The sequence below is a fragment of the Chamaea fasciata genome, unplaced genomic scaffold (genome assembly GCF_029207755.1).
Source record: "Chamaea fasciata isolate MVZ Bird 193981 ecotype frontalis unplaced genomic scaffold, bChaFas1.0.hap1 SCAF_13, whole genome shotgun sequence".
Classification (NCBI taxonomy): Eukaryota; Metazoa; Chordata; class Aves; order Passeriformes; family Sylviidae; genus Chamaea; species Chamaea fasciata.
The window spans coordinates 11,937,213-11,960,480 of NW_027094098.1; the positions used below are offsets into that span (position 1 = coordinate 11,937,213).

The 23,268-nt window shown below is 44.2% G+C and overlaps 1 protein-coding gene across 3 annotated transcripts in view; it reads right to left on the reverse strand.

Annotated features, from left to right (window-relative positions):
- Window positions 1–2,506: 2,506 nt before the first annotated feature.
- Window positions 2,507–23,268, reverse strand: part of ARIH2 (ariadne RBR E3 ubiquitin protein ligase 2) — a 34,447-nt gene continuing 13,685 nt past the window's right edge. For 2 of the 3 annotated variants that reach the window (XM_066195670.1, XM_066195669.1), the window contains exons 3-15: window positions 19,630–19,697; window positions 17,844–17,907; window positions 13,035–13,182; window positions 12,399–12,520; window positions 11,552–11,661; window positions 10,608–10,725; window positions 9,050–9,100; window positions 8,927–8,948; window positions 7,254–7,405; window positions 6,026–6,169; window positions 5,604–5,672; window positions 4,636–4,719; window positions 2,507–4,158 (exon numbers count right to left, since the gene is read on the reverse strand). In XM_066195670.1, coding sequence (XP_066051767.1) covers window positions 4,087–4,158; window positions 4,636–4,719; window positions 5,604–5,672; window positions 6,026–6,169; window positions 7,254–7,405; window positions 8,927–8,948; window positions 9,050–9,100; window positions 10,608–10,725; window positions 11,552–11,661; window positions 12,399–12,520; window positions 13,035–13,182; window positions 17,844–17,907; window positions 19,630–19,697 — 1,224 coding nt within the window. In that variant the 3' untranslated portion in view covers window positions 2,507–4,086. The remainder of the gene's footprint in view (window positions 4,159–4,635; window positions 4,720–5,603; window positions 5,673–6,025; window positions 6,170–7,253; window positions 7,406–8,926; window positions 8,949–9,049; window positions 9,101–10,607; window positions 10,726–11,551; window positions 11,662–12,398; window positions 12,521–13,034; window positions 13,183–17,843; window positions 17,908–19,629; window positions 19,698–23,268) is intronic. The other variant, XM_066195671.1, reaches the window with a different exon arrangement.

Below are 23,268 nucleotides of genomic sequence, written 5' to 3' on the forward strand. Positions count from 1 at the left end.
ACCACGGCAACGCTGCGTCACCGCGGGGCGGGCACAGCGGCCGCGGGCGGGGACAGCGGCACCGGCCCCCGCCCCGCCCCGCCGCTAAGAAGAGCCAGGACACCGCCCAAGTTAGAAAGTCACAATTTATTTCAAATAAACCACGGGCACACACCTCTGGCAACCGTTTCCCGGGCGGTTTCCGCCGCCCCTGGCCCTCTCTGGTGCCTGCGAAGAAAAGCGAGGGGTGGGAGCAGTCCTGGGCCCTCCCACACACCACAACGCTGTCCCACAACCCCAACCAGACCGGGGCCGAGAAAGGAATTCCCAGAACAAGTGCCTCATTTAAAAATAAAGTTCTATTTTTCACCTGCTTAAAAAGTCTAAAATTTAGAGTGCAAGAGTATAGTACAGAAACCTCCTGCTGCCCCGTCTGCGGGCGGGCACAGAGACTTCGCTGCGCAGGGCAGCAGTCATGCAGCTTGTGGTGTCAGTAGAAAACCTTTTGTTACAGTCTGGGAAGCCTGAGGACGAACAGAGATGAGGCAGCCAATGCACTGAAACAAGCGAAGCCCAAATAAAAGAGTACCAGATGCAAGGATGGAGAGGTGTCAGGCTGGCACAGGAGCTGGAATCAAGTGCAAAAAAAGAAAAGAGAGCAAACATTCCACACCTGTAGCAGTAACGCATCAAAGGGAAACTTGTACCTCAGAATTAACGGCTCCTGAGCCACTTTTTATTACCTACATCCATATAACCTTGCTAACTCAGAGGGCCATGTACTTATTAGACGGAGGAAAAATGGCCTTTTCTTTGGGGGTTGGGAACCCACATTTCCTTCCTGTCACCTGCCTCCTGAGCAGTGTCATCCACCTTACACACAGAGACAGCAGCCCTTGTGCCCTGCACATTTTGTCTTGAAGACCATGACTTTCTGTACAACACCAGTACAGAAGTGGTCCTGCCTGGGCTGCAAAAGCAAGTCCTGTTGTTTTCCCAGAGTATAGCAATAGGATCTGTGGGGGCAACCAAGGACTTTCAGCACTTTCAGAAAGGATGTTTTGTATAAAAATAAATGGAACTGTTCACAAAGCTCTAGTTTCAGAAAATTTGAAAGAATTAGTGGGTGCACCATGCAATCCTCAGCCAAGCATCTTAGCAGCCTGTTCAGTAAGCCTGGCCACAGCTATATGGCTTGGCTTGTCTACAAACAAGGATTCATAGCAAAATATTTTGTGGGGGCAATGAAGAGGGAGGGAGGGAGGGAGGGAGGGAGGGAGGGAGGGAGGGAGGGAGGGAGGGAGGGAGGGAGGGAGGGAGGGAGGAAGGAAGGAAGGAAGGAAGGAAGGAAGGAAGGAAGGAAGGAAGGAAGGAAGGAAGGAAGGAAGGAAGGAAGGAAGGAAGGAAGGAAGGAAGGAAGGAAGGAAGGAAGGAAGGAAGGAAGGAAGGAAGGAAGGAAGGAAGGAAGGAAGGAAGGAAGGAAGGAAGGAAGGAAGGAAGGAAGGAAGGAAGGAAGGAAGGAAGGAAGGAAGGAAGGAAGGAAGGAAGGAAGGAAGGAAGGAAGGAAGGAAGGAAGGAAGGAAGGAAGGAAGGAAGGAAGGAAGGGAGACAAAACCTCATTCTCATTTAGCTCAAAGCTGGATGATTATGTAACAGAAGTGAAAATTCTTTGGGATTAGGAAGCTCCACATACCTGTTCTGCAAAGGGATTTTGTGTTAAGATAGTTATGTTTAGACAGTAAGAACATCAGCTTTTATCCTAATCAGTACTTTCCACATTACATTTTTAAATAGTTTAAACGTTGGTTCTATTCACTGCAAACTGCTGGGTCTCAGCAAACCTTACCCCCTCCACCATCCCTTCCCATGAAAGCAGCATGCCAAGACAATCATTTGGGAAGGGGAGAGGAAGAGAGACTGACCTCTAGGATGTATCATGAGGAGGGCACAGAGAGGCTGCTGCTGGGTGCAGAGCAAGGAATGAAGTCAAGAGACAGTGGCTGGAGCAAGGTCAAATCTATTTCTATAGCTCCAGCCACAAGGGGAGTCAGAAAAGGACAGAGCAGGAACATAAGGAGCCATGGCTATGGAGATCTCTTGCACAGCAAGCAGCGCTGCTCCCAGAAACCACGGACCCCTTTCCCTGCCCTGCTCCTGACTCCAGCCATCTCTCCACATGTCCACCCTACCCTCAGTTGCTTTTGCTGTAACACTCACTCCATGGCCAGCAGCTCCTCGCAGTGCATTCCCTTGTTCCCTGAGGATAGATCCCACACCAGGGACGGGAGGGAGGAAGGAAAAGGCCTCTCAGTTTGAAATTTTCTGCTGTGTACAACAAGCATGGCCACAGGATTAGCTCTTACGACAGCTACTCCTTGTTTAAACTAATGCATCAGTCTTGATAAAATCTATGAGCCCAATTACACCTGCTGCAAATACCTGGGTCACATGTCTCAGGTATGTGAAAGAGGCTCCAACAGCAGAGTTAGCTTATTCTGACACGCAGGAATTTAGGACTTTTCCCCCCTCCAGTTTAATCTTTATCAAGTGACGTTGCATAAGAACAATACAGGGATGCATCGAAGGCAACACTTCCAAATACAGCATAGAAGAGAATCCCATGAGTTCCCCACAGATCAGACTCGAGCTGCACCTTACTGGCTGCAAACAAGCTCCTGGTGCAAGTGACACAGATATCTGCAAAATCCTTATATGTGGCCTGCTTCCTGTGGCAAGCAGGCAAGAGTCGGCATTTAAGTAACCTTTTTCACGTTAACCCCTACTAAGATGAACTAGGTTTTCATATTTTTATTTTAGTGTATATTTTACATTAAAAAAGAGAATGTTAATAAAAAAGCTCATCATGCTCCTAACAATCAATTTTCTGATAAGTTCCCACCAGCATCAATACTAATATACAAATAAATTAATTTTGCTAGTTAATTTTCTGCCTGGCTTGGTGCAGGCACTGCACAAGGAGCACACCTGTATTCAAGTGCCCATCCACATTGCCAACACGTGCCAGGGAGTGTGTTGTACATAATCTTTCCTCCTCACAAAGTAGTGGTGTTTAGTCTCCCTTTGATGAACAAGATCAATTCTTCTCAGCCATGCTACCCAACAGGCACAAATAATCTTTATCAGGCTGCATGGCACTGTTATAATATGGATTCTTTCACTCCGCAAAAGCCCCAAGCCTTGATTAACAACTGTATGCTACTACTCCCTCATCACTCACTTTGGCAATACAACATCCTCCCCACAAAAACAAGTAAAGCAAAAATCTACATGGAAGACCTAAAATTCATCAAATGCAGAATCTGATTTCTCTCAATTTCTCTCAAACTCAAGGTATATCCCCCCAATGTTAACCCGGTCTGTCCCCTGCAATTCCTCTGTCTGCTTTTGTTTGTGTAGCTGGATTTTGCACAGCTGATTTACAAGAAAAAGAGATGTCACATGTGATCGTACTGAATCACGGCCACTGCCGGTCCTGTCAGGCCAGACACAGCAGCAGCCACCTTTAACACCAGCCACTCTCCTCATGAAATGCCAATGCTGCAACGCCCTGGTTAAAGGAGCATCGGAAAATCTAGCTGAGATTTTTTTTAACCTCCTTCAGTGACTAGGAGGATTTTTGGGTCAGAGGAAGGGAGAGAGAGAGGGGAAAAGCCCATTAAATTTACAAGCAGATTAAGGAAAAACACTCCACTGCCAATTTATTTTTAAAAAGGGTTTTGTGTTATTCTAAGGTTTGTCTGTATAATTGTACAACCGTTGAAAATTACATAAACTGTAATGATCTAACACTATTAACAGCCATTCAGAAAAAAACTCCCTCCCCTTCTGAAACCATCAAGGGCAGGAGGGAAATGGCCCAGGAAATATGCCAATCTGAGCTCTGGCCTCTAGCCTGGCAGAAACAGAAACAGAAAGATAAGAGAACAAACTGGACTAAGAGGTGGTGTCTGCATGTGTCTGACTTGCAAGGGGAGGGGTGGCTTTGTCCTTGGCCGTGTTCTCCCAGAGGCAGTGCCTGCTTATCCCAGTGAAGCTGCCATCACTTCACTCGCTGCTCTCACCCCTGCACTGTCACTTCCTCCTCTCTTATGTGTCATGGAAGTCTTTCAGCAGGGTCCTCCGTCTCTGCTCTGCTATGTGCATCTGATTCTCTAAGTCCTGGTAAAAGAGAAGGTACAAACTGTTAGCATAAAATCCCTGGAGAAGACTTCATTTTCCTTAGGGGGACACTGAACTCCAGCTTGAGAAGCACCAACCATCACACACTTCATGCACACTCTGGATTACAAGATCTCAGATTCTCTTCCTTTTTATGTGAGCTCCCTCTGCAGTTACCCAGCACCTGCTCTGTCTAAAATATGCTACACACTTAAGAAACCTGCTTTTCCCTAGAAGGCTGCATGCAGTCTCCTCCAGAGCTCCATGGGACTTGTTTCATTTTTCAGGAATCCTTGCAGCCCTCCCTCCCATCCCACAAGGCAGTGAGCACTCTGCTTCTACATCATCTGCTGGCTAAAGGTGATTTCTGGATCTAGTTTCTCAGAACCCTCACTTGACAGCGTTGCTGCTCCTGCAGAAGTGTTAAGCCCAACAAACAAAATCTGGCCAACAGGCTCAAGCAAGCAGAACACTCACCCCTCTGTCATAGCTGTCTGCTCGCTCCACCTTCCATGAGAGATTTTCAATTTCAGCTTCCAGCTGGGCTTGCTGGTATTCAAACTGCAAAGAGAAAAATAAGAGACATCAACAAGAAACTAGTTTAGTGGAGCAGTTTCATTACACTTGAGGAGCAGACAAATGTGTTCTGCTGACAGCAGTGCTGGCAGAGCAGGTTTGTGCCTCCTCCTTCTCCACCTTCACCTAGACAGGATCACCCCTTCTGGGTATTTCTTGTATAAGCACTCCCCAACCTGCATCACTCAAAATTAACCCTGTCAGCCTAAAAACACTGCACATGTCACAAAATGCTCTCATAAATAGCTCTGCAGGCAGAGTGGAGAGATTGTTGACCACTGCTGGGAGCAGCAACTTGTTCCACCGGCAGTCAGATCCAGAAGAGAACATCTATCCACAGCCTTAGACAACACACGATGCCATGAAGAAAGATTCTATAACAGGTTTTACAGGACAGCTGAGTCAAAGAAAAAACTGTTCACTGAATTCAAGGTTATTTTTGTACTTTTTCAGCCTATGAGATGCACCAAGCCAGCAAGGAACTTACAGCAGGAATAAAAAGCAAAGCTACACCCTGATCCAAGGAAAAGCTCTCCTCCAGCTGCTTTTCACAGGAATATGGCCCACAGCATTGTGATAAATCTTACCAAGAAATAAATGCACACTTCCAGCCTCAAAACATTCTGGATAAATGGCTTGTTAGTGAAAGTGCAGTGAAGTCCCCTGGGAAAGTAATGTAATATATAAGAGGACAGAGCTGCTGGTCGACTTGAAGCGAAGAAGAAATGTGCAAACCCACCTATTTATCCTGTCCTTACCTCACATTCAGGACTAATATTTCAGACACTACCCAGCTCTGGAATTCAGCCCAGCATGCTGCCAGCTATACCCCAAAAAGTTATCAGCAAAAAAAGAGCAGAACATCTTACCAGCTTCTTTCTAGGACCAGACTCCATGTAGTAGGCATATGGATATGTGTACTGCAGGGTGTAACGACACTGTCCAAGAGTGGGAGGAAGAGAGAGAGAAAAGGACAGGAATCTCAGTCTTGGGAGTCAGCACAGTCACATTAATGTGATTACTATAGGCTAAGAAGCTACCTCCTGACAACTGGACACTTCCTGGTAGAATTTCCTACACCTTCCTTGGAAGAACTTGTGCAGGTCTGTGTATTGTGGAGTATGACTTCACACAGGTCACTTCTAGATGATTTTTGGTTTGTTTTTATCCTAGACCAGAAGTACCGTCCAACATAACCACAACTCTTAAATTTCCTTCCTCACTGATGTTATGAATTTAGGATTCTGGCATGTATTCTCTTCTCTGTGCCAAACAAGACACAAACACCCACCTTTGCAAGTAGTTTTGCAGCATTCTGTAGGTATTGCCAATCTATCCACGTTCCCAAGTTGTTCATAACTCTTTCTTGGATTTTCTCCTGGATTCGTTGGTATGTCTGTGCCTCCAGCTGTAGGCTTTTATTGTGATTCTCCCACTGCAAGGGGTGGGGAGACAGGGAAAGGAAAAAAACAGCATGAGAACAGAGTACTACTGCTGTAAAAGCACAAGCTCTAGCAAGCAGAAATTGGAGTGGGGCAGGAGTCCAGCAAGGCAAGACATGCTGTGGGAAAGAATGGCAAGGCAGCACCTCCAGTAGCAAGTGGTGGAGGCTGTAGACAATAGACTGACAGCAGCAAGAGCAGGGAGCAAACCCAGCTCCTCCGAGTGGGAATGCCCTCTGGTCACACAGTGACCTTGTGTCTAACAAGGGGGGAAAGTCATGGTGATTCCTCTGTTTAAAGGATTTCTATAGGAAGGCCAAGAGTTTAAATTAACATTAGACATTGGCTCAGTGAACTCCAATATCCATATGCACACTGTAAACATGGCTATTTCCCAAAGCCTATTGGTCTGGAGAGCCAGGAACGAAGACATTTATTTTATGACATTTATTTTATGACAGATTTGGCTCATGCTGTGAAGAATAAACTCATTTTAATGGGGAAGCTGAAACGCAACAGTATTTAACCTCTACCACATTCTCTTCTAGAGATGCTGCTGTAGAGTTGCTCTGCATGGCCAGGTGCATTGAGCCTGCTGTGTGGACAGAGATGCTCTGATGGCAACTTTTAAAAATGCGATTACATGACATTTTAGCAAAACTTTGCTACAGCCAATGGAGCTTTGAACATGGTAGAGTTTATTTAGTTTTTATCTGTATAAAGATGTACTGCAAGGAACGGAAGCTCCCCGGTCCTGAAAGGAAATGATTTGAGCAATATCTATCTACTGCAGCAGCACTCAGCCTGCAGGTACATGGTACAGAGGCACACAGGTAATACTGATTTTCTCTAGCACAAGGGTATATAGGAATGAATACAATTTGCTTTGGGTATGACATCACTGGTTTGGATGGGACTTTCAGGGCAGGATTTTGAGTGAAAAATAATAGGGCCTGAAAATTCTGCACAGATTCTCTTTGGGCAGTTTCTTGCACGGAGATTGCTGGCAATGACCTTTGCACCAGGCAGGGAGCATTAAAAGGCTACAGCAGCTCTGGCCAAGGAGATGTCTCCTACCCTCTCAAAATAGAACAAGTACTTCTTAAGGGCCTCCCTGGCCTGTGCTTGCTGACTCTGGTTTACAATATCAGGATTCTCTTTGTACCGACTGCATTCGTAGTACTCGCTGCCGTGAGTCTTCCAGTCTCCCAGACACATCCAGCAGAAGTCTGCAGAAAACAGCAAAAAAACCCACTATGATGCACAGAGAAACACCTCTGAGAAAGAAAAGCTTCAGGAGACAGAACCCATCTGTTTTCAGATATTTCTGCTAAGCCAAGAAACGCACACGTTCTGTATCATCTTGCAAAACAGAACTCAACAGTGAGCCAAAAATACCAGCCTGTCTTGAAGATTTTAATTGCACAGCTTCTCCTTCAGCTATGGAAAGTAAATCTTGAAGTTCTGCATCCTGTACACCAAAACCACTGGGCAGAACTGCACTTGCACCCTGCACATACTGTCACTCTGAGTTAGAGAAGAGGCTGCCTGTCTCTTCTGTGAGCTGCACCCTCCCCACCACGGGCACACTGCCCCATGCAAACCTCTGTCTGAATAACACACGAACAATCAGATCCAAAAGTGAACTAAGTAATGCAAAAGAAAGTCTGCCCTCAGTTCTCTCCAGGAGGGAACAACCCAGGTAATGTCAGATATCAGTGGTTTATGACACTTCAAGTTAGAAGCTGCTGAAATAGGAAGAAGGCAGAGTAAAGAGCGCAATAGTAAAAATAGCAAAACGTGGCAATTTTCTGATTTCAGAGTGAGGCTGTGAGTGCTCTTGTGAGAAGGAAAAAGATGGAGATTAAGTTGCTACAATAAGAATCCCTTCTGTGTTACTTATGATAATGAGACCAAAATCTGTAATTCCCAAGTTCATCAGCCTTCTCCAGTGCTAAGTCACCATGGTATCTTGGCACTTGTCTGCTCCCCCTTGTCACAGAGCTCCATCAAAGCACATCCAGTGCTGCTGAGAACCCCAAAGCAAAGGAAATGAGAGAGGAAAGTCATCTTTAATCACCTTCCCAATAAGATGCTGATATTACAATAGTTTCCAGTGATACACGTAACTCAGAGGGCTGAATACAACTATCTCACTCCAAGTCAACAGAAATTAATTCTGCCATGAAAAGGTAAGTGGAAGAACAGGCTGTCATTTTGTATGGCCACACAATGGGCCAAAGACACTCAGGCTGCTAACTGCACAGGAGTGGACTGAGAAGTTCAACACCTGCTGTTACATTTAACAGTTCACAGCTCCTGCAGTTTCATCTGGGTTGAAGCTCATTATTTCTATCACTAAGCAGAAGGACTTAAGCTGATCTGAGTAAATGGCTATGTTTGACAATATTTTCAGCTGATTACAAATACAATTACATGGAAAGCTCTTCTGTGAGATGGATTCCACTGTTAATATTCTGGAGGCTTCTCTAGTCCATAGACATGTCAGGTGCAGAAGCCAAACCAGCACTGAATCAGAATGCAGCTGAGATCACAGCCACTGGGGAAAAAAAAAGCTATCACACAGAAATCTGCAATTAATATCCTGTTCAGCTTTTACTAGGGGGAAAATATTTCAGCCTGTGTTCACAATTTTTCTTAATATCACAAAAAAAAAAAAAAAAAAAAAAAGAAGGTATCATCACCACTGACAAACATTGTAGAGAAAACAGCTTCCAAACCCAACTTACCATGCTTGCATTTGGAACATTGCTGAAAAAGAAAGAGACAAGAGGCACTTGGTTAGCAGAAAGTGTGGGAAAAAAATTCCACTTAGAACAAGGGAGGTTTGATGTGTTCAGGGAATTACTCACCATGTGATTGCAGCCTCCATTCTTTTCAATACAGATATTGCACTTGGGACACTGAGGAAACAGACACAATTGTTAGATCCAACTCTAGCAGCCTTCTGAAGAATGACAGCACTTGTGTGATTTTTCCTGCCTTTTTTTCTTAAAAATAAGCATTCACGTATGAGAAATATTCTCATATGAGAATATTAGCGTTTATACCCTGCCTCCCACCAGTTCCTGACAGCTCCATTTAAAAGATGGCAGAAAGGCAAAGTCAGGAAGTTACACTGCAGCACTGGACTGTTTGCTCAAGAGAACAAATTTACTGTTGTTACTCCTTGTAAAACTGAAGGTCTTGCTGAGTTACCACTCTGCAGTTACTCAGGCACAGGGACACAACCAGTTCACGTGTGACCGTGTATCACAGCTACTTTGACTACAGATAATTGTCACTATATTCTGCCTTCAGCAGCCACTAACAAACGACATCTCAGCTACCTGCTGAGAATTTGCCTAACCACAAGAGAGCTGCACACACCTAAACTCCACAGATACCCTGGAGTGTCCAGATACATTTTTTGGGCTGCATAGGTAAAAAGGAGGAAGTGAGTTTTGCTACTTCATATAAATTTTCATGTCAGGCAAAATGTATGCCAGGACAGTGCTCAATAAAATAGAATCTTATTTTTACAAACAAGCATAGCAGAAATAATACTATCACATGCTGACACCTTCTCCAGAGAAGGAAGGGAACTTGAAATCTCTGGTCCATCTAAGTACCCCCTTTCCTAACATAACTGAAGCTTGCAGCTAATCACCACTGTCACAATTGCCACTGGCCATGGTAGCACAAATGTAGCCAAGAACTGTTTTGAGGTCAGGCCACAAATGCCCAAAAGACATTAAAAGTTCAAATCTCTGCTAATTTAGAGGATAAAGATAGTATATTTATACAAAAATTCTACAGGTAGGCTAGCATGCACAATAGGTAATACTATTTCTTTGTCTTGGGTCTAAATCTAGTAGAAGTACACCAATGTCTAATTTACAGACTTCAACCACCCCATTTTGCAGTCCTTGCCAAATAAAGACTTTTTCCCTCGCCCTCCAGTTCACAGTAGTGCAAAAAGTTTTTCAGGCTTAAACACCACTGGTGCCTTACTTGGTACTGACTTTGCACTTATGACACCCTCTCCTTCCATCTTAAATACAACTCCACTGATCATTTCAAAGTAGCTACAATTCTTTTGCCTGCGGGAGGACAGCACACCTGGCAATCAAGACATTCACACCAGGTCTGGAATAAGGACCACCAGGTCCTTACTGCAGGAGGGCAGCTGAGCTTCCCACACAAAGCATTCCCAAGGCATTCAGTTGAGTTCTATTACTGCCATAGGGACATAATTAGTTCACATAAGACAGTAGCTTATGACAGAAGCTTCTTGACGGTCCCTAGGGAGTTGTGAGAATTTGCAGTCTGTGAGAAAGAAGAACACAATGCTATGTGTGTATAGAATTATATCCTGCTTTCCAGGCAGGGCTAGAGGACAAGAAATAACATGCAGGTGCCTGTCCTTACATCTTTAGTATGAGCACTGATGTAGTTGGCTGTTTCAGAGTCATCTGCACACTTGGTGAGCCATTTCCGAATGGTAGCGCAGTCTGTGGGCGCATGGTACATCTGCCGACACTTAAAGCTTAACGCGGGGAGAAAAAAAGAAAAAGACATATCAATTTCTGTGGAGATCACTCAAGGATTGAGGTTTTCCTGACCAAAATCTGGGGGGCCCAGTAAGGGATGGAAATGCTCTTGTGTATTAGTAGAATGTGAAGACTAAGACTGAACTCCAATTCCCCCTTCTTCTTGTGTAAAAGCCAGAGTCAGGATGAAAGTGAACCCAGGCCTGACAAATCACGTGTCTGAGGGTTGATGTGTCCCTTCATAGAGCCCACCTATGTCTCCTCTAACACGACTGCAGAGTTCTGGGGTGGACCAGTCACTTACAAGTAGTCTCACTCCAGTGGCAGATATCAGGCACCAGTATTAGCATGACTTGACAACCCCAGGTGAGTAAGGGCCATTTGCATGGAGATACCAGAAGGCTGGGCCTCTAAACTGGGAGTGGAATGTTTTTAATAAATTTAAAAACTCAATACCAGCAGATAGCAAGGAGGACTCCATGTTTACTACCAAAATCTACATCAATCACTGTGTCTGCAGGAAAATTTTTAACTTAGCCAAAATGTGAGAATGGTAGATTTGTAAGCCCTTGGTTACTCAAGCTCCATGTTTCCTGGTTGTCAAAATACCCAAGTACCCAGGAGCTTAGGAAGCAAGGGGACGTCTGACCACCTGCAGAAGTCAGATCACAAGTGTACAGTTACTCAGGCTAACTCAAGTTACAAACAACTCTAGCAAAGCATTTCAGATACTTCTACACACCAAAACTTTTGGCAAGCAAAAGGATTGGCTCTGAGGACAGCACACTTTCCCTGTGATCTGTAACCCTCTCTGTTTCTTACCAGAAGACCTCATTGCAACGATTGCACTGCACTCGCCGGGCTTTTGGCTCTTGTACCTGTATGACCATAGGGCAATCTGCACCAGGACACAGCTGCAGCTGGTAATGGCTCTGTGGACACAACAAGGGAGTAAGATCAGCAGTGGGAGCAGGAGACCATTATCTGTTCAACTTTAACCATTACTGTCCTCAAAAACACACAAGGCAGTTATTTTGTATTAAAAAAGAGTGGAAAGTGTCACCAGGTCTTGGTTATCAGAGCAGATCCTGCATTTCCTAATATGGAAGAGGTTTGTTAGTTACTTATAGCTTCTCTAGAACAGGGAATTCAAATGGACAGTTACAAACTAAGTCAGCACAATGAGCAAAACCCACAAAGCTTTTTTAGTGTTCCCTGTCTGTTCCCAGTTATCAGAATACTCCTGCATATTTAACTTTAACTACTGCTGCTTTAATTTCAAGAAAGCTCACAGAAAATGTAATTGAGCCAGCCAATTCAGCTGGGCTACCCTAAGCTGAGGGACCTATTTTTCCGAACCTAAAAATATTTATGTAAGAACAAGAAGAACTTGAATAATCAAATTGAAGTTTTTGAAGCTGCAACACTGAGAATTCTGAAGCAGCAGCCAAGGAGTTAGTGGATGACCTTACAGCAGAATTTACTTTGGCAACCTGCTAGAGCATTTTGTCAGTGAGGCTGTCCTACAGAAGCAGCCACATCATGCCTATTGAGGACAATTTTGCTGCAGTTACTGCAGTTCTAATCAAAAATGCAAGACACTTCAAACAAAATTTCTGCAAGTCATTGGTGACTTGACCCACAGTATTTTAAAATGGAAAAAATCTACCTCCACATAGTCCCTGAAGAGGTAGCGCCTGTATTTGTCTTTCAGCTCTTCACTAGGCAGCAATGGAAACACAAAGTCTTCTGGTGTCCGGAGTAGACAGTCCTGAGCCATGCAGGACACCCCTGAGAAGAGAAAGCAACATCTCACAACAGCGCAGCTTATACTAAGGTGTGAAAGCACAGAGAGATTCAACAGTTTCCTTAGTGCCAGCTGTTGCTGTGGCAAGAGGGATACAACTGTGAAACAAATCAGGGCTGCTGAAAAGCTGAAGCCCAAATTGTCTTCACCAAAAGATGACAGAGCACATGTGTATGCAGGACCAGTGAGTGCTTCAACCAGTATTCACAAGGTCAGATACTTAAATTAGAAAATTACATGTTACTGCCATGCCAACATGAAAGACAGGCTTAGAAAAGCCCAAAGCAACTCTGGCTACTACTGGCTTCTCTCCAACGCAAAGGGAACAGATGTTTGCATCCACAAGCACTCCAGGGGCATTGCAACAGTACATCATCACAGATGCAAATTCTATTCAACCGATTTGCAGTTTCTAACTTGTTACAGTCATACTCTTGACTCATCAGGATGGCCAGTGGGGCAAACATAGACCCAGCACCACATCCACATTGAACTCACCGACTCCAACACCATCCTTGACAAGCACTGTACAGTGCTGCTCCCAGCAGCTGCGACAGAACTGGTGCTGACAAGCCAGGGAGAGCAAGTTCTCCTTCCGGACAAACTGCATGCACACTGCGCAGTGGTGGGAGGAATGTACCATTGCCTGGGAGAGAGACAAATCAGCAGTACAGTGAAAGCATCCCAGACCTCCCAGAGCATTTTCAGCTCATCCACAGACACCTGCATGACCCTCATGGTGACAATGGTCTCTGCGGAGGTCCAGGCCAGAACAGGTTCATAAGCAGCTGGTGTGCTAAGGTGCTGCACACCTCCAGTCAGTCAGTCCTTCTCAAGAACCTCTAATCTCACAGAGCACAACAAGTTGACAGTCACTGAAGAGTTTCTACCTCTCCTCTAGTGCTGCCCAGAACTCACCTTTACTTTTCTGGTTCTTACTCTTGCCTTGTTTGAAATATGTCATTGTGTTGTCCCTCCCTGGATTTAATAATATTCTTTGTTAGCTGGGCCAGACTATCTGCACAGGCTCTGGAGAGCAGCTGTCACAGCCAACTTAGCACTGCCCTTTTACCAGACAGTAATTTTGGGTAATGGAAGATGCAACTGTAGAGTGTTTATACAGAGAGGAAAGGGAATTTACAAACTATCACCTCCCATCTCTTATCTTCTGCCTAGGCTACATTTGGCAAAACAGGCATTGTCCCTTCAGCTGAAAAGGATTAAGAGGGCTTGTTTCAAATCAGGCATAACTGCTATTGCTTCAACAAACCACTGAAAGTAGTCTGGTTTCCCCCTATGTAGTGCAGAGCTGATCCCTAGACAGCAGATCCAGCCTTCAACGCATCTCCACTCACCCCTGGGACCTGCAGAACTAGGTCTGGCCCAGCATCATCAAAACCAAGGCTCTACAAAGCTGTTAGCTGCAGTTTATGTTCCAGTTTTTCCTTTCACAGAGAAGTCATATAATCACTTTGCTACTTGTGGAGAAGCTGGTGTGAGCCTGCCATCAGTTTCCACACCAATCTCTGCATGCTGGCGAGGTGGAGCAGCAGCACCATGATGTGCAGCGCATGACTGACAGAGCTTGATTTATGGCACGGCCACATGAAAGAGGAAGTAAGGCAAATTTGTTCTAAGCGGCCTCACTTACAGACCAGAACAAGATTCACTGAGTCTGTAATTGCACTGATTGCCTGGATCAGCTGCTCAGCCTGAAGAGCACACATGCTACCTCAAAACCTTGCAAGCTGCCTCTCTGAGCTCACCACAAAGCTTCTCCCTATGGGGTCAGCCCCTCTACAGACACTCACTATGAGCATCTGTCCCCAGAATCATTCTGCATTACAAGCTGAAGCACAGAGCACATTGCTCTACAAACTGTAATGTATTGCCTAGGAAATCAAGTTTAAATTAACCTTGAAACCATAGTATATTTCTTCCTTAAATAAAATCACCATTTGCAGAAGAAAGTTGGAGAAATTATTAATGGCTCAAAACAACTAAAGTGTGTGCTCGGGTGGCGGTAGGAGAAGTTCTGCGAAGATGGGGTGGTCACTGCTCCACATCCCACCCTCTGGAGCCTGGAGCCTCTGGTTCAGGCCCAAAGTGGACCAAGCCACTGGAACACTGAAAGCCCCACCTGTGGGGAGGGACCAGAACAGATTAAAGGCCATAATGACAGTGTGCAGCCTTGATGAGTCCCACTGCCTCGGATCTTATAGCAGCCAAAATTGACTGGATCCAAGGTGGTGATTATTATATCTCTCTCTCTCCTTCTTTTTTCCTTTCTTTCTTCTCCTAACTTCCTTTTCTTGAAATCTGGATGGATTAGAGTTTGCTAAATCAGTGCCTTTCCTTACTTGAATTGGATGTTGCTTTATTATTTCCCCAGTCCTTTATGGTCCAACTTTGTAAGTAAAAGTTTGCTATTCAACCTCCTGAGAAGTTTGTTGTTTTCTCCTGCACTCTGCGGAGGGGTATCAAAGTACCTAAGCCCCTTTCAAACATTCATTGAGAGAGCTCAGGGTATGACAATTTTTCAGCAAGCATGGTGTCCTTGAAGGTGGTGAGGAGCTACTTTCTACTGGGAAAACACACAGAGTGCTGGACAAAGGAGAATTGTTATTCAGTCTAAGCTGAATTTTCCAGCAGAGAGATTATGCCAACCTGGGAAAAGCACAATCTCAACTGCTACCTTCAGCTAGACTTGCTAAAGGATTATAAAGCTTGTCCAGCTTTGAATGGACTGAGCTGGGCTGAGGAAAATTGTCATTCTCCGGCTGGTCTTGTGCAAAAGATACAGGATTTAGCAAAAAAGAAGAAAAAAATTGATAAGAGCAAATCCATAGCCTGCACACTTTTGGGAGCTGCTCAAAGAGATAAGCACAGAGCTAAGCAATGAGATAAAGTGGTGAATGGGTCTTTGACTGAACTGCCTAAAATACTGCAGGTGACCTTGGAAGCAGAACACAGTGCCCAGCAGAAAACACATACTGAGTTAAATGCTGAAAAGAGATGAACAGAAAACTTGCATATTTGACTAAATGAATCCCTTGTAAGTGAAAGAGAATTACATTTGCAGATTGCCTGCTTGAAGGGGGAGGATTTGGAGAATGAGGTGGGGCTTTCCAGACTCACTAAAGTGGATCTTACTGATGGTGATGTCACCTGCCTTTATACTTGGGAGGAGCCTGATACAGCAAAGCCAGACCCCCAACGTCTCCCTAAACTCTGCCCACTTATAAAGACACTGCTTAGGAGAGGGAGTGTGAGGAGGCAGCACCCACTGCACCAGCTAAACAAATGCCCTATTCTGCAACTGAGCTGGCTCAGCTGCAAGAAAAATATAGCAGGCATGCAAAGGAAACTTAAACAGTATGTGTGGAGGATTTCACTGATGGGGTGAGACAGCATAAAGCTGTTGGAGGACAAAACAAAAGGACCCTGGGGTCCCAGAGTATGCTTCACAATGCATAATGGCAGAGAGCTCTGTCTCTGACCCAAAGGACAGCCTACTGGGCAGGAGGTTTAGACCCCTTGGAGAGGTGAGAATCCGTCTCTACCCCACTCCAGCACTGGGTAATCTCACCAAGAGTGTGCAATAGGCTGCTTGCCTCCAATTCATACATCAGAGGGGTATTGCAACCCCTCAGTCTTCTCCCGTGCTGCTGTTTGCTGAGCCAGAGAGAATAAAACCTCCAGTTAAAGGACTACCTGACTGATTGAAGCTTTAGGCAACTCAATTGCTTAGAGCTGCTCGTGGGGGTGGACTGCAGGCAGGACCCGGTCTTACATGGGGGCAGTTGGTAATCAGGTAGGATTTATTGCAAATGAAGAGTCAGACTGCTGTACAAAGGGCAAAGCTCAGGGATCCCATGGGTAGCCACAGATGCCCATGTCAGAGAACACAAAATTAACACCAGATGGAGAGTTCTTTCTCTTTAAAACCAGTCCAAGCGGGACTAGGTTTTCTTTTCTCTCTCCTCTTACAGGTATTTCATGAGAAGATGATTTGCCATGAGAAGATGAAGTGGCAACAGGACTGAAGAGTTACACTGTTCTTCACTGCATTGATTATTTGCATGCATTTTGTCTCAGTAGTTTCCTCATGTTTATATTGGTAATGTTTTGTCTCAGTTTTCCAGTATGTATAGAAGTTTACCTCAAGCATTGTTTTGGGTTGCCACTTTGGGAGAAAAAAGATTTCTGTACCACTTCCTACCTCCTCAGAGCAAAATATAAAGTTACTGTAAATTAAAGTTGGGAAAGTGTTTGGTCCAAACCCAGGACCCTGACAGAAATGATGTGCTGGTGACCTTCACCTTGCCTGCCAAGGAGGCTGGAATGGCCCATTGCAGGGGGAATACTCTGCTGACAGCTGATACAAGACTTGGATAAATATTGAAATACATGGACTAATTTGCAAGTATGTCAAATTAGAAAGATTGTTGTTTTCTGGACATGACGCAGATGATTTGAGCCCATGAAGCTTAGACTTTTGTCAGCCTAGCTTTTGCACTATCTGCTAGTTATAAGAGAGCTCAGATGCCAAATCAGGCTTTTAAGATCTCCTCTCCCCCACAACCCAGATGTAGTATTTTATCACTCAAAATCTGACACATGGCAATGTGTTCCTAGGGTAATTCTGCATTGTACCAAGCCACCCACTGTGGATGAAATCTATAAACATGCAACAGGAAGTTTCTATTTAAAGGTGGGGGGAAAAAAAGTATCTGAAGATCTGTGTAGCCCTGGCTACAAAAAACAAGTTGTTGGTTCAAATATCAGCACAGACTGACTCAGCAGCAACACAACTCACTGGGAGATTTAGCTTAAGCATCCCTGAGCAGTGCAAACAGATGAAAAAAGAAAAAAAAAAGGTAAAAGATTTTTTTAAAAAATTAAAAATCTATTCCAGACACAGACAAGCTCTGTTCACTCTGTGCAGCCAGAACTGCCTTTCAGTGTCTTTTTACAGAGAACAGAATCGGAAGAGGCAGCCAAGCCCATGCACTCTGCTCCTTCCATTGTCTGCCATCACTTGTGCCAAAAAATGATCCTCATTTTCTTTAAGTAGGTAATTCTTGAGCACTACCTGCAAGCTAACAGCAAAGCTGCTATTTAAATATTAGAGACCTCTTGAATGCATTCTTATTTCAGAAGTAAACCCAGCGATGAATCAGGGTGTCAGACCTGAGTTTGCAAAGGGTTAACATTGGACAGAGTATGCCATTAGTAATGCAATCCCCCGTGAGGGGGGTCAGAGGTGTCTGCCAAGGGAACAGACGGGATAGTTTGCATACTTACATGTTTGGATGAGGTGGGCTGAACTCGTGCTTCTACTAGCAACTGGGCAGGATTAGACTTGTGCCTGAAAAGGCAATTGAAGAATGATCAAATCAAGTTCTGAATACATTTTACATCGTTAAATTGATCCTTCTTGCCTGAATAAACAGTCGTCTCTGTGCAAATAGTAGGGTAGGTTTCAACAAGGAAAGTGGAAATGTCTCCTTTGTGAGGCTCCTTCTTATAGAAAGCTGAGCTCCTATCAACAAAACTTTCTGAGTTTATTCAGAACCAGAAATACTACTTCGCCTGGTAATGGATTAACATTTCCCTTATACATCTTGATGAATATTTTTCTTCAACTATCTCCCTCCCCTGAAAATTTATTTTTAAACTAAGATTTTCCATCCACACCCCTAGAGTAGTCCTAAGGCACTGTCCACAATAACACACACCAGCAAGGCTCCGGACTGTCTCCCATTCTTCTGTACAATTAAGCTGTCCTGGTTAAGTCTCACTTTAAATCCAGACTATTGTCTAGTTAAGTAATTACTCTGTGACAGATTATCACCCTTTAGGCATATGAAGTTGTCTATCAGCAGCCATAGAATTAAACATATTTTGCTGCTTGTGATTTCCTTGGCAGACGAATGTTTATATCTTACTGAATTCAGAAACAGCAGCATCACTGTTGTGGCCTTGCTCCCATACTTACCACAACAGGATACTCGCTCTTGTGGTAAAGCCTCCCTCCTCACCAGCACTTCTTAGTTGTACTAGTGAGCTTTCTTTTGAGAATGTCATTTTGTACCAAGAGAGAAGTTTGAGGACTAGATCAACTGGAGAACAATTTGCAAATTCATCACTTTAGAAGTAAACTCTTCCACAAATTTCTTCTTGTTTAAGTCTCATCAGTTAACCTGCAGGACCACCCTGAGCTGCTATGCAGGAATCTCACCCTCCTTGAAACCCGGCGAAAAGTTTTCACAGGATACAGGGTAACCAAGAAGGCAACAGCATCCATACACAGGATGCATTTTCCATACGTTCTCCGGATGAAGCTGCTGGCTGCAGGGCCAAAAATGTCTGGGCAGAATGAGTCAAGCTGATATGCTCTCTATTTTCAGACAATGTTCAGTTCTGAGCCAGTATTTTGTGGAGGGGCTGCCAGCCAGCAGTACCTTTCAATGCACTTCCCGTATATGTTTGGGCCGAGTCTGAACCCTCTTCTTGAAATCAGTTGGAGGGCTTTGTTACACTGACACTGACCAAACAAGGGAGCTGCAGTGCTCACTTCTCTCACATCACCTTCTCCTGCTCTCCAAATGCTGGCCAGCTTGGGAAAAAAAACATCACTTAACATCAAAAGGAACAAAAACTTCAGTGGGAACGTACTGCTAAAGACTACATCAGTATAGGGTCAGTGCTCCTTTATGATTTTTGGCTCCGACATTCAAAGCAGAACATATGTTATCTTTATATCTATTAAATAAATATAGATGCAGCACTCTCCATCTGTTATCTCAAAATTTAGGATTAATCTGTCTAGAGGGTTCCTAGCTTAACAATAATTCCTAAACTGAAAAACATTCACCACTACTACCCTCTCCCTGTTTAAAAATTTCTCACAGGCAGCACAGCCTCAATAAATCAGTAGTTTTCCTCTGCTCCCTAAAATGGACTGCATGTCCTGCTTCAAGGTCCAAAGACACTTGCCAAAAAATACACCTATGGAGCACCCTGAGCATTTCTGCAAAGCCGGGGGGAAAGCACTAAGCACACACGAGATAAGACTATGTACACTTACCTTTCCAAAATCTCTGAGATTTGCCAGTGGAAACTAACTAATACTAGCTTTGCAACAGCATGTGATACCTAGGTGGAAAATAAAAGAAAAAAAAAAGGTCAAACTTCGCACATTTTGAAGCCACACCTCTGCTTGGGAGTATGATTTTCATATAAAAATTGTACAAACTCAGTACAATATCCCAGTGATGATCAATTCACATTAAATTGCCAGACATGGATGCTCACAGCCAGTACACCTGCAATACAAAAGCTGGAATGAAGTACCGGTGTACCAAAAACTAACTCACATACTTTGTTACAACAGCACAGAGAGGAAGGAATCAAGAATGCACTGGATTAGCTTAACTGCTCATGGAAGCCCCACATCCAGTCCTGACTGTCATCACCACTCTGGAGGGCCAGACTAGACTGCAATCCGGGGTCCTCACCAAAAATGCAAAGTAGGAACCCCAGGGCAGAGAGATACCACTTACTGAGGTGGAGAAGAAGCAACAGGCTGCAAATGCAGGCAAACTGACAGCAAAGAGTATGGGGAAAATACAAACATTTTGCCAGACCTTCACTGTAGAGAAGAAAGTTACACGCTGGATTGGAGAGGAAGATAGAAAACTACTGTGACAGGGCCTGTTTCCATGCAGAGCTGCTTGCATTACGTGGACTCTTGGCAAACACTAGCACAATCCGTGCTAGCCTGAGCACCATCACAGTACTGCAACATGACATTTAAAGTCATGCTACAAGGGTACAAGCAAACAAGTTCTCCTTCATTTTATGTATCAGTTTATTTTAGAAGAAAACAGACTTCTCTGCTTGCACAAGAAGACTCCTACCTACCAAGACGACAGACATCTGCTGAGCTGATAGACCTTCACTCTGCTTCTCAACTCCTTCAGGTCCTAGATTTCAAACAAAGCAGGTGTCCTCCAAACAACAGACATTTTCCAGAGGAATTCAGAAGGCTGAGAACACCTGTCTCCTCACTGCTATTTGTGCTAGGAAGCACCCGGGCAAGTTTGGTGTCTGCACATTCTGCATTCAAACACCCTCTGACACTAAAGGGCTCTGCCTCCTGCTCTCCAAGATGAGCTGTCACCACAGCATCTCTCTACTTTGCCCACAGAAAACAACTCCTGCTGTTCTAGCTGCAGGAAGAGTTGCTTTTTTCTCTCCTAGAGAAGCTGTCAGTCCCAATCATCAGCTGAAATGCCATAGGCCTCCTTGAATCCTGCTACAGGTGGATCGCGGGATGTGATGTAGTACAGACAGCACACCAACACAATTCTGGAAGGAAAAACAAGCAGTGGTCACTCCTACAAAAACAGTCAGGCTCTGCACACCGAGAAGCAGCATATTCATTACTCTTCTTAAGTCAACCCTGCTGAAGAGGTGCAGTTTCCCAACACAACTGACCTATTGCTGCCACACGATACTGCTCTGGTCCTGCACTGGCAATTCTCAGTGCTGGATGGTTGGGTCAGCGAATTAAACCAGGGCAACACCAACACACAAAGCAGATGTGATGTTTAATTGACTCTTACCCATCTCTACATTCTGATGTGCCCACTCTGCTGGCCACTAAGAAACCCCACTAATAAAAGAGCAATTTTCAATGTACAAATAAGCCTTTTTCTAGGAGAACCAAAGCATTAGCTCATGCTGTGCAAGATCTGGCACGTCACCTTCCTCGACTTTATCAGCTATGTGATGTGACCCTCTGAAAACAAAGGCTGCCAGGCAGCACTGCCCTCCCTCCCAGCACAGAAGCTTGTGATTAGATGGAGCGTGGCACACAGGGCTGCTGCTGCCAACACACACAGTCTGCATGGATGAAGTGACACTGCCAGCCTGGGATAGGTTGTTATCTTAAGCCCCCGGCCTGGCAGACCCAGACAGACACCTCTGACTTGTTTGTACAAGGAAAACATCTGCATTTGTGTCTGTAAAACAAACAAGCATCAGGAATGTGGTCTCTACAAGACTGGCTTCCTACAAATGCAAACCACATGCTAATGAATCATTCTTTAGCAGTAATGAAACTATTTCTCAGCAGCAGTAAGGAAGAACTGACAGAAGAAGACAAACTGCTGGACTTAAATGGGAAGCTGATTTGTAACATAGGAAAATCAGTGTTTTTCAGTCAGATTTTCAGAGCCTGAGGTATCACATTTATTGCAGCATCACAGTTCCATGGAGTTACTTGTTCCCTGAGGAGGAGTCAAGTACATTCAAGACTGAAGATGTACGGAAAGAGAAAGACAAATACCATCAGACATTTCTGAAATCTAACAAACTATCCAAACACAATCAAATGCTTTTGAGCCAAATTACATGTCAGGCAATGTGGAATTAATGCTCCAGAAGGCTGCTAGACTAACAGATCTAGAAGAGTAACAAAACTTTTGTGACTATTCCTATTTAACTCCAACTACAAGCACTGACTGGATCAGTTGTAATGTTATATTTTAGTACTTTCATCATAAAAGCACACAAGAATATAAAAAAAACACATTTTCAATTCACAAAGCCTGATCCATGATATTAGACCACTTTCATAAAAGCCCTGAAGCAGAAAAATTTTTGATACTACCTGATCAGAGCGCATGTGATCCTGCAAAACAGAAGTCCCAGAGTCAGACAGTCGCAGCAACATACGCACAGTCTCCTTGGCACAGAAGTACCAGTTCTTACAGATTAATGATAGGTAACATTCAAACTGTAAGAAAGAGGGATGGGAAAGGAGCAAACAACCGATGACGCTGGAGCTGTGCCTGCTAGTGGAGTCTCACCACATGCTATGTCCTGCTCACCAACAGCAAGGCTGGGAATTCAGAAGACAAACGTAAATACCATCAGGGGCCAACACTACTGAGGAGATTCCAGAAAACAAGTGCGAGAAGAAAAACAAATGTTTAACAAAAGTCTGCTTCTGTCGATTAGCAGCGCTCCCCAGCCTTTCTTCAATGACTGTACGCTCACAATGACTGAATGATTGCACCAAGTCAGACAGTTTTCCCACAATAACACCCCAAAACAGTTAAAAGTGTTTCTTTGTAAGCAGGAGCAAAAACATGCTGAACACAGAAAAATACCAATGCAATCAGAAGTCTGGTCCCTGGGTACATAATGAATTATCTTACACTGCTGAAGAAGCAATGAACAGAAGCTGATTCTAACTGGCACATGTCCAATGAAGCATTTCCTGGACAGTCAGAAGTTTCACCCAATGAAGTATCTCAAACGTATAAAACACTTCAGAAAGAGCACTGATTCTGTCCCCTGTCAGTCACTGTGTGCCACAAGATCTCAGGAACAGTAATGCTTTGTCTCAGACACAAAACACATTTAAAAAAAAAAATTACGCCTCTGATGAATTGTCTGCTTTGTTTAAACTTTCCTATTCTCATTTCAGAATCCTAAGAACCAAAAAAGGCAGTAACACACCCCACTTGGCATCTTGCTGGCAGCAGCTTCTTTCAGTGAAATACTTCTACAGATCCCAGTGCCAAGGGGAATGCACATTCTGTATGTTGCACTATTTCAGCATTTACCTGCAGCCCATCAATTATGCCAGTACTTCTACACAGCCTGATTTCTCCAGAACTCCTCTATCTCAGATTAAATTTATTAAAGTTTAGGA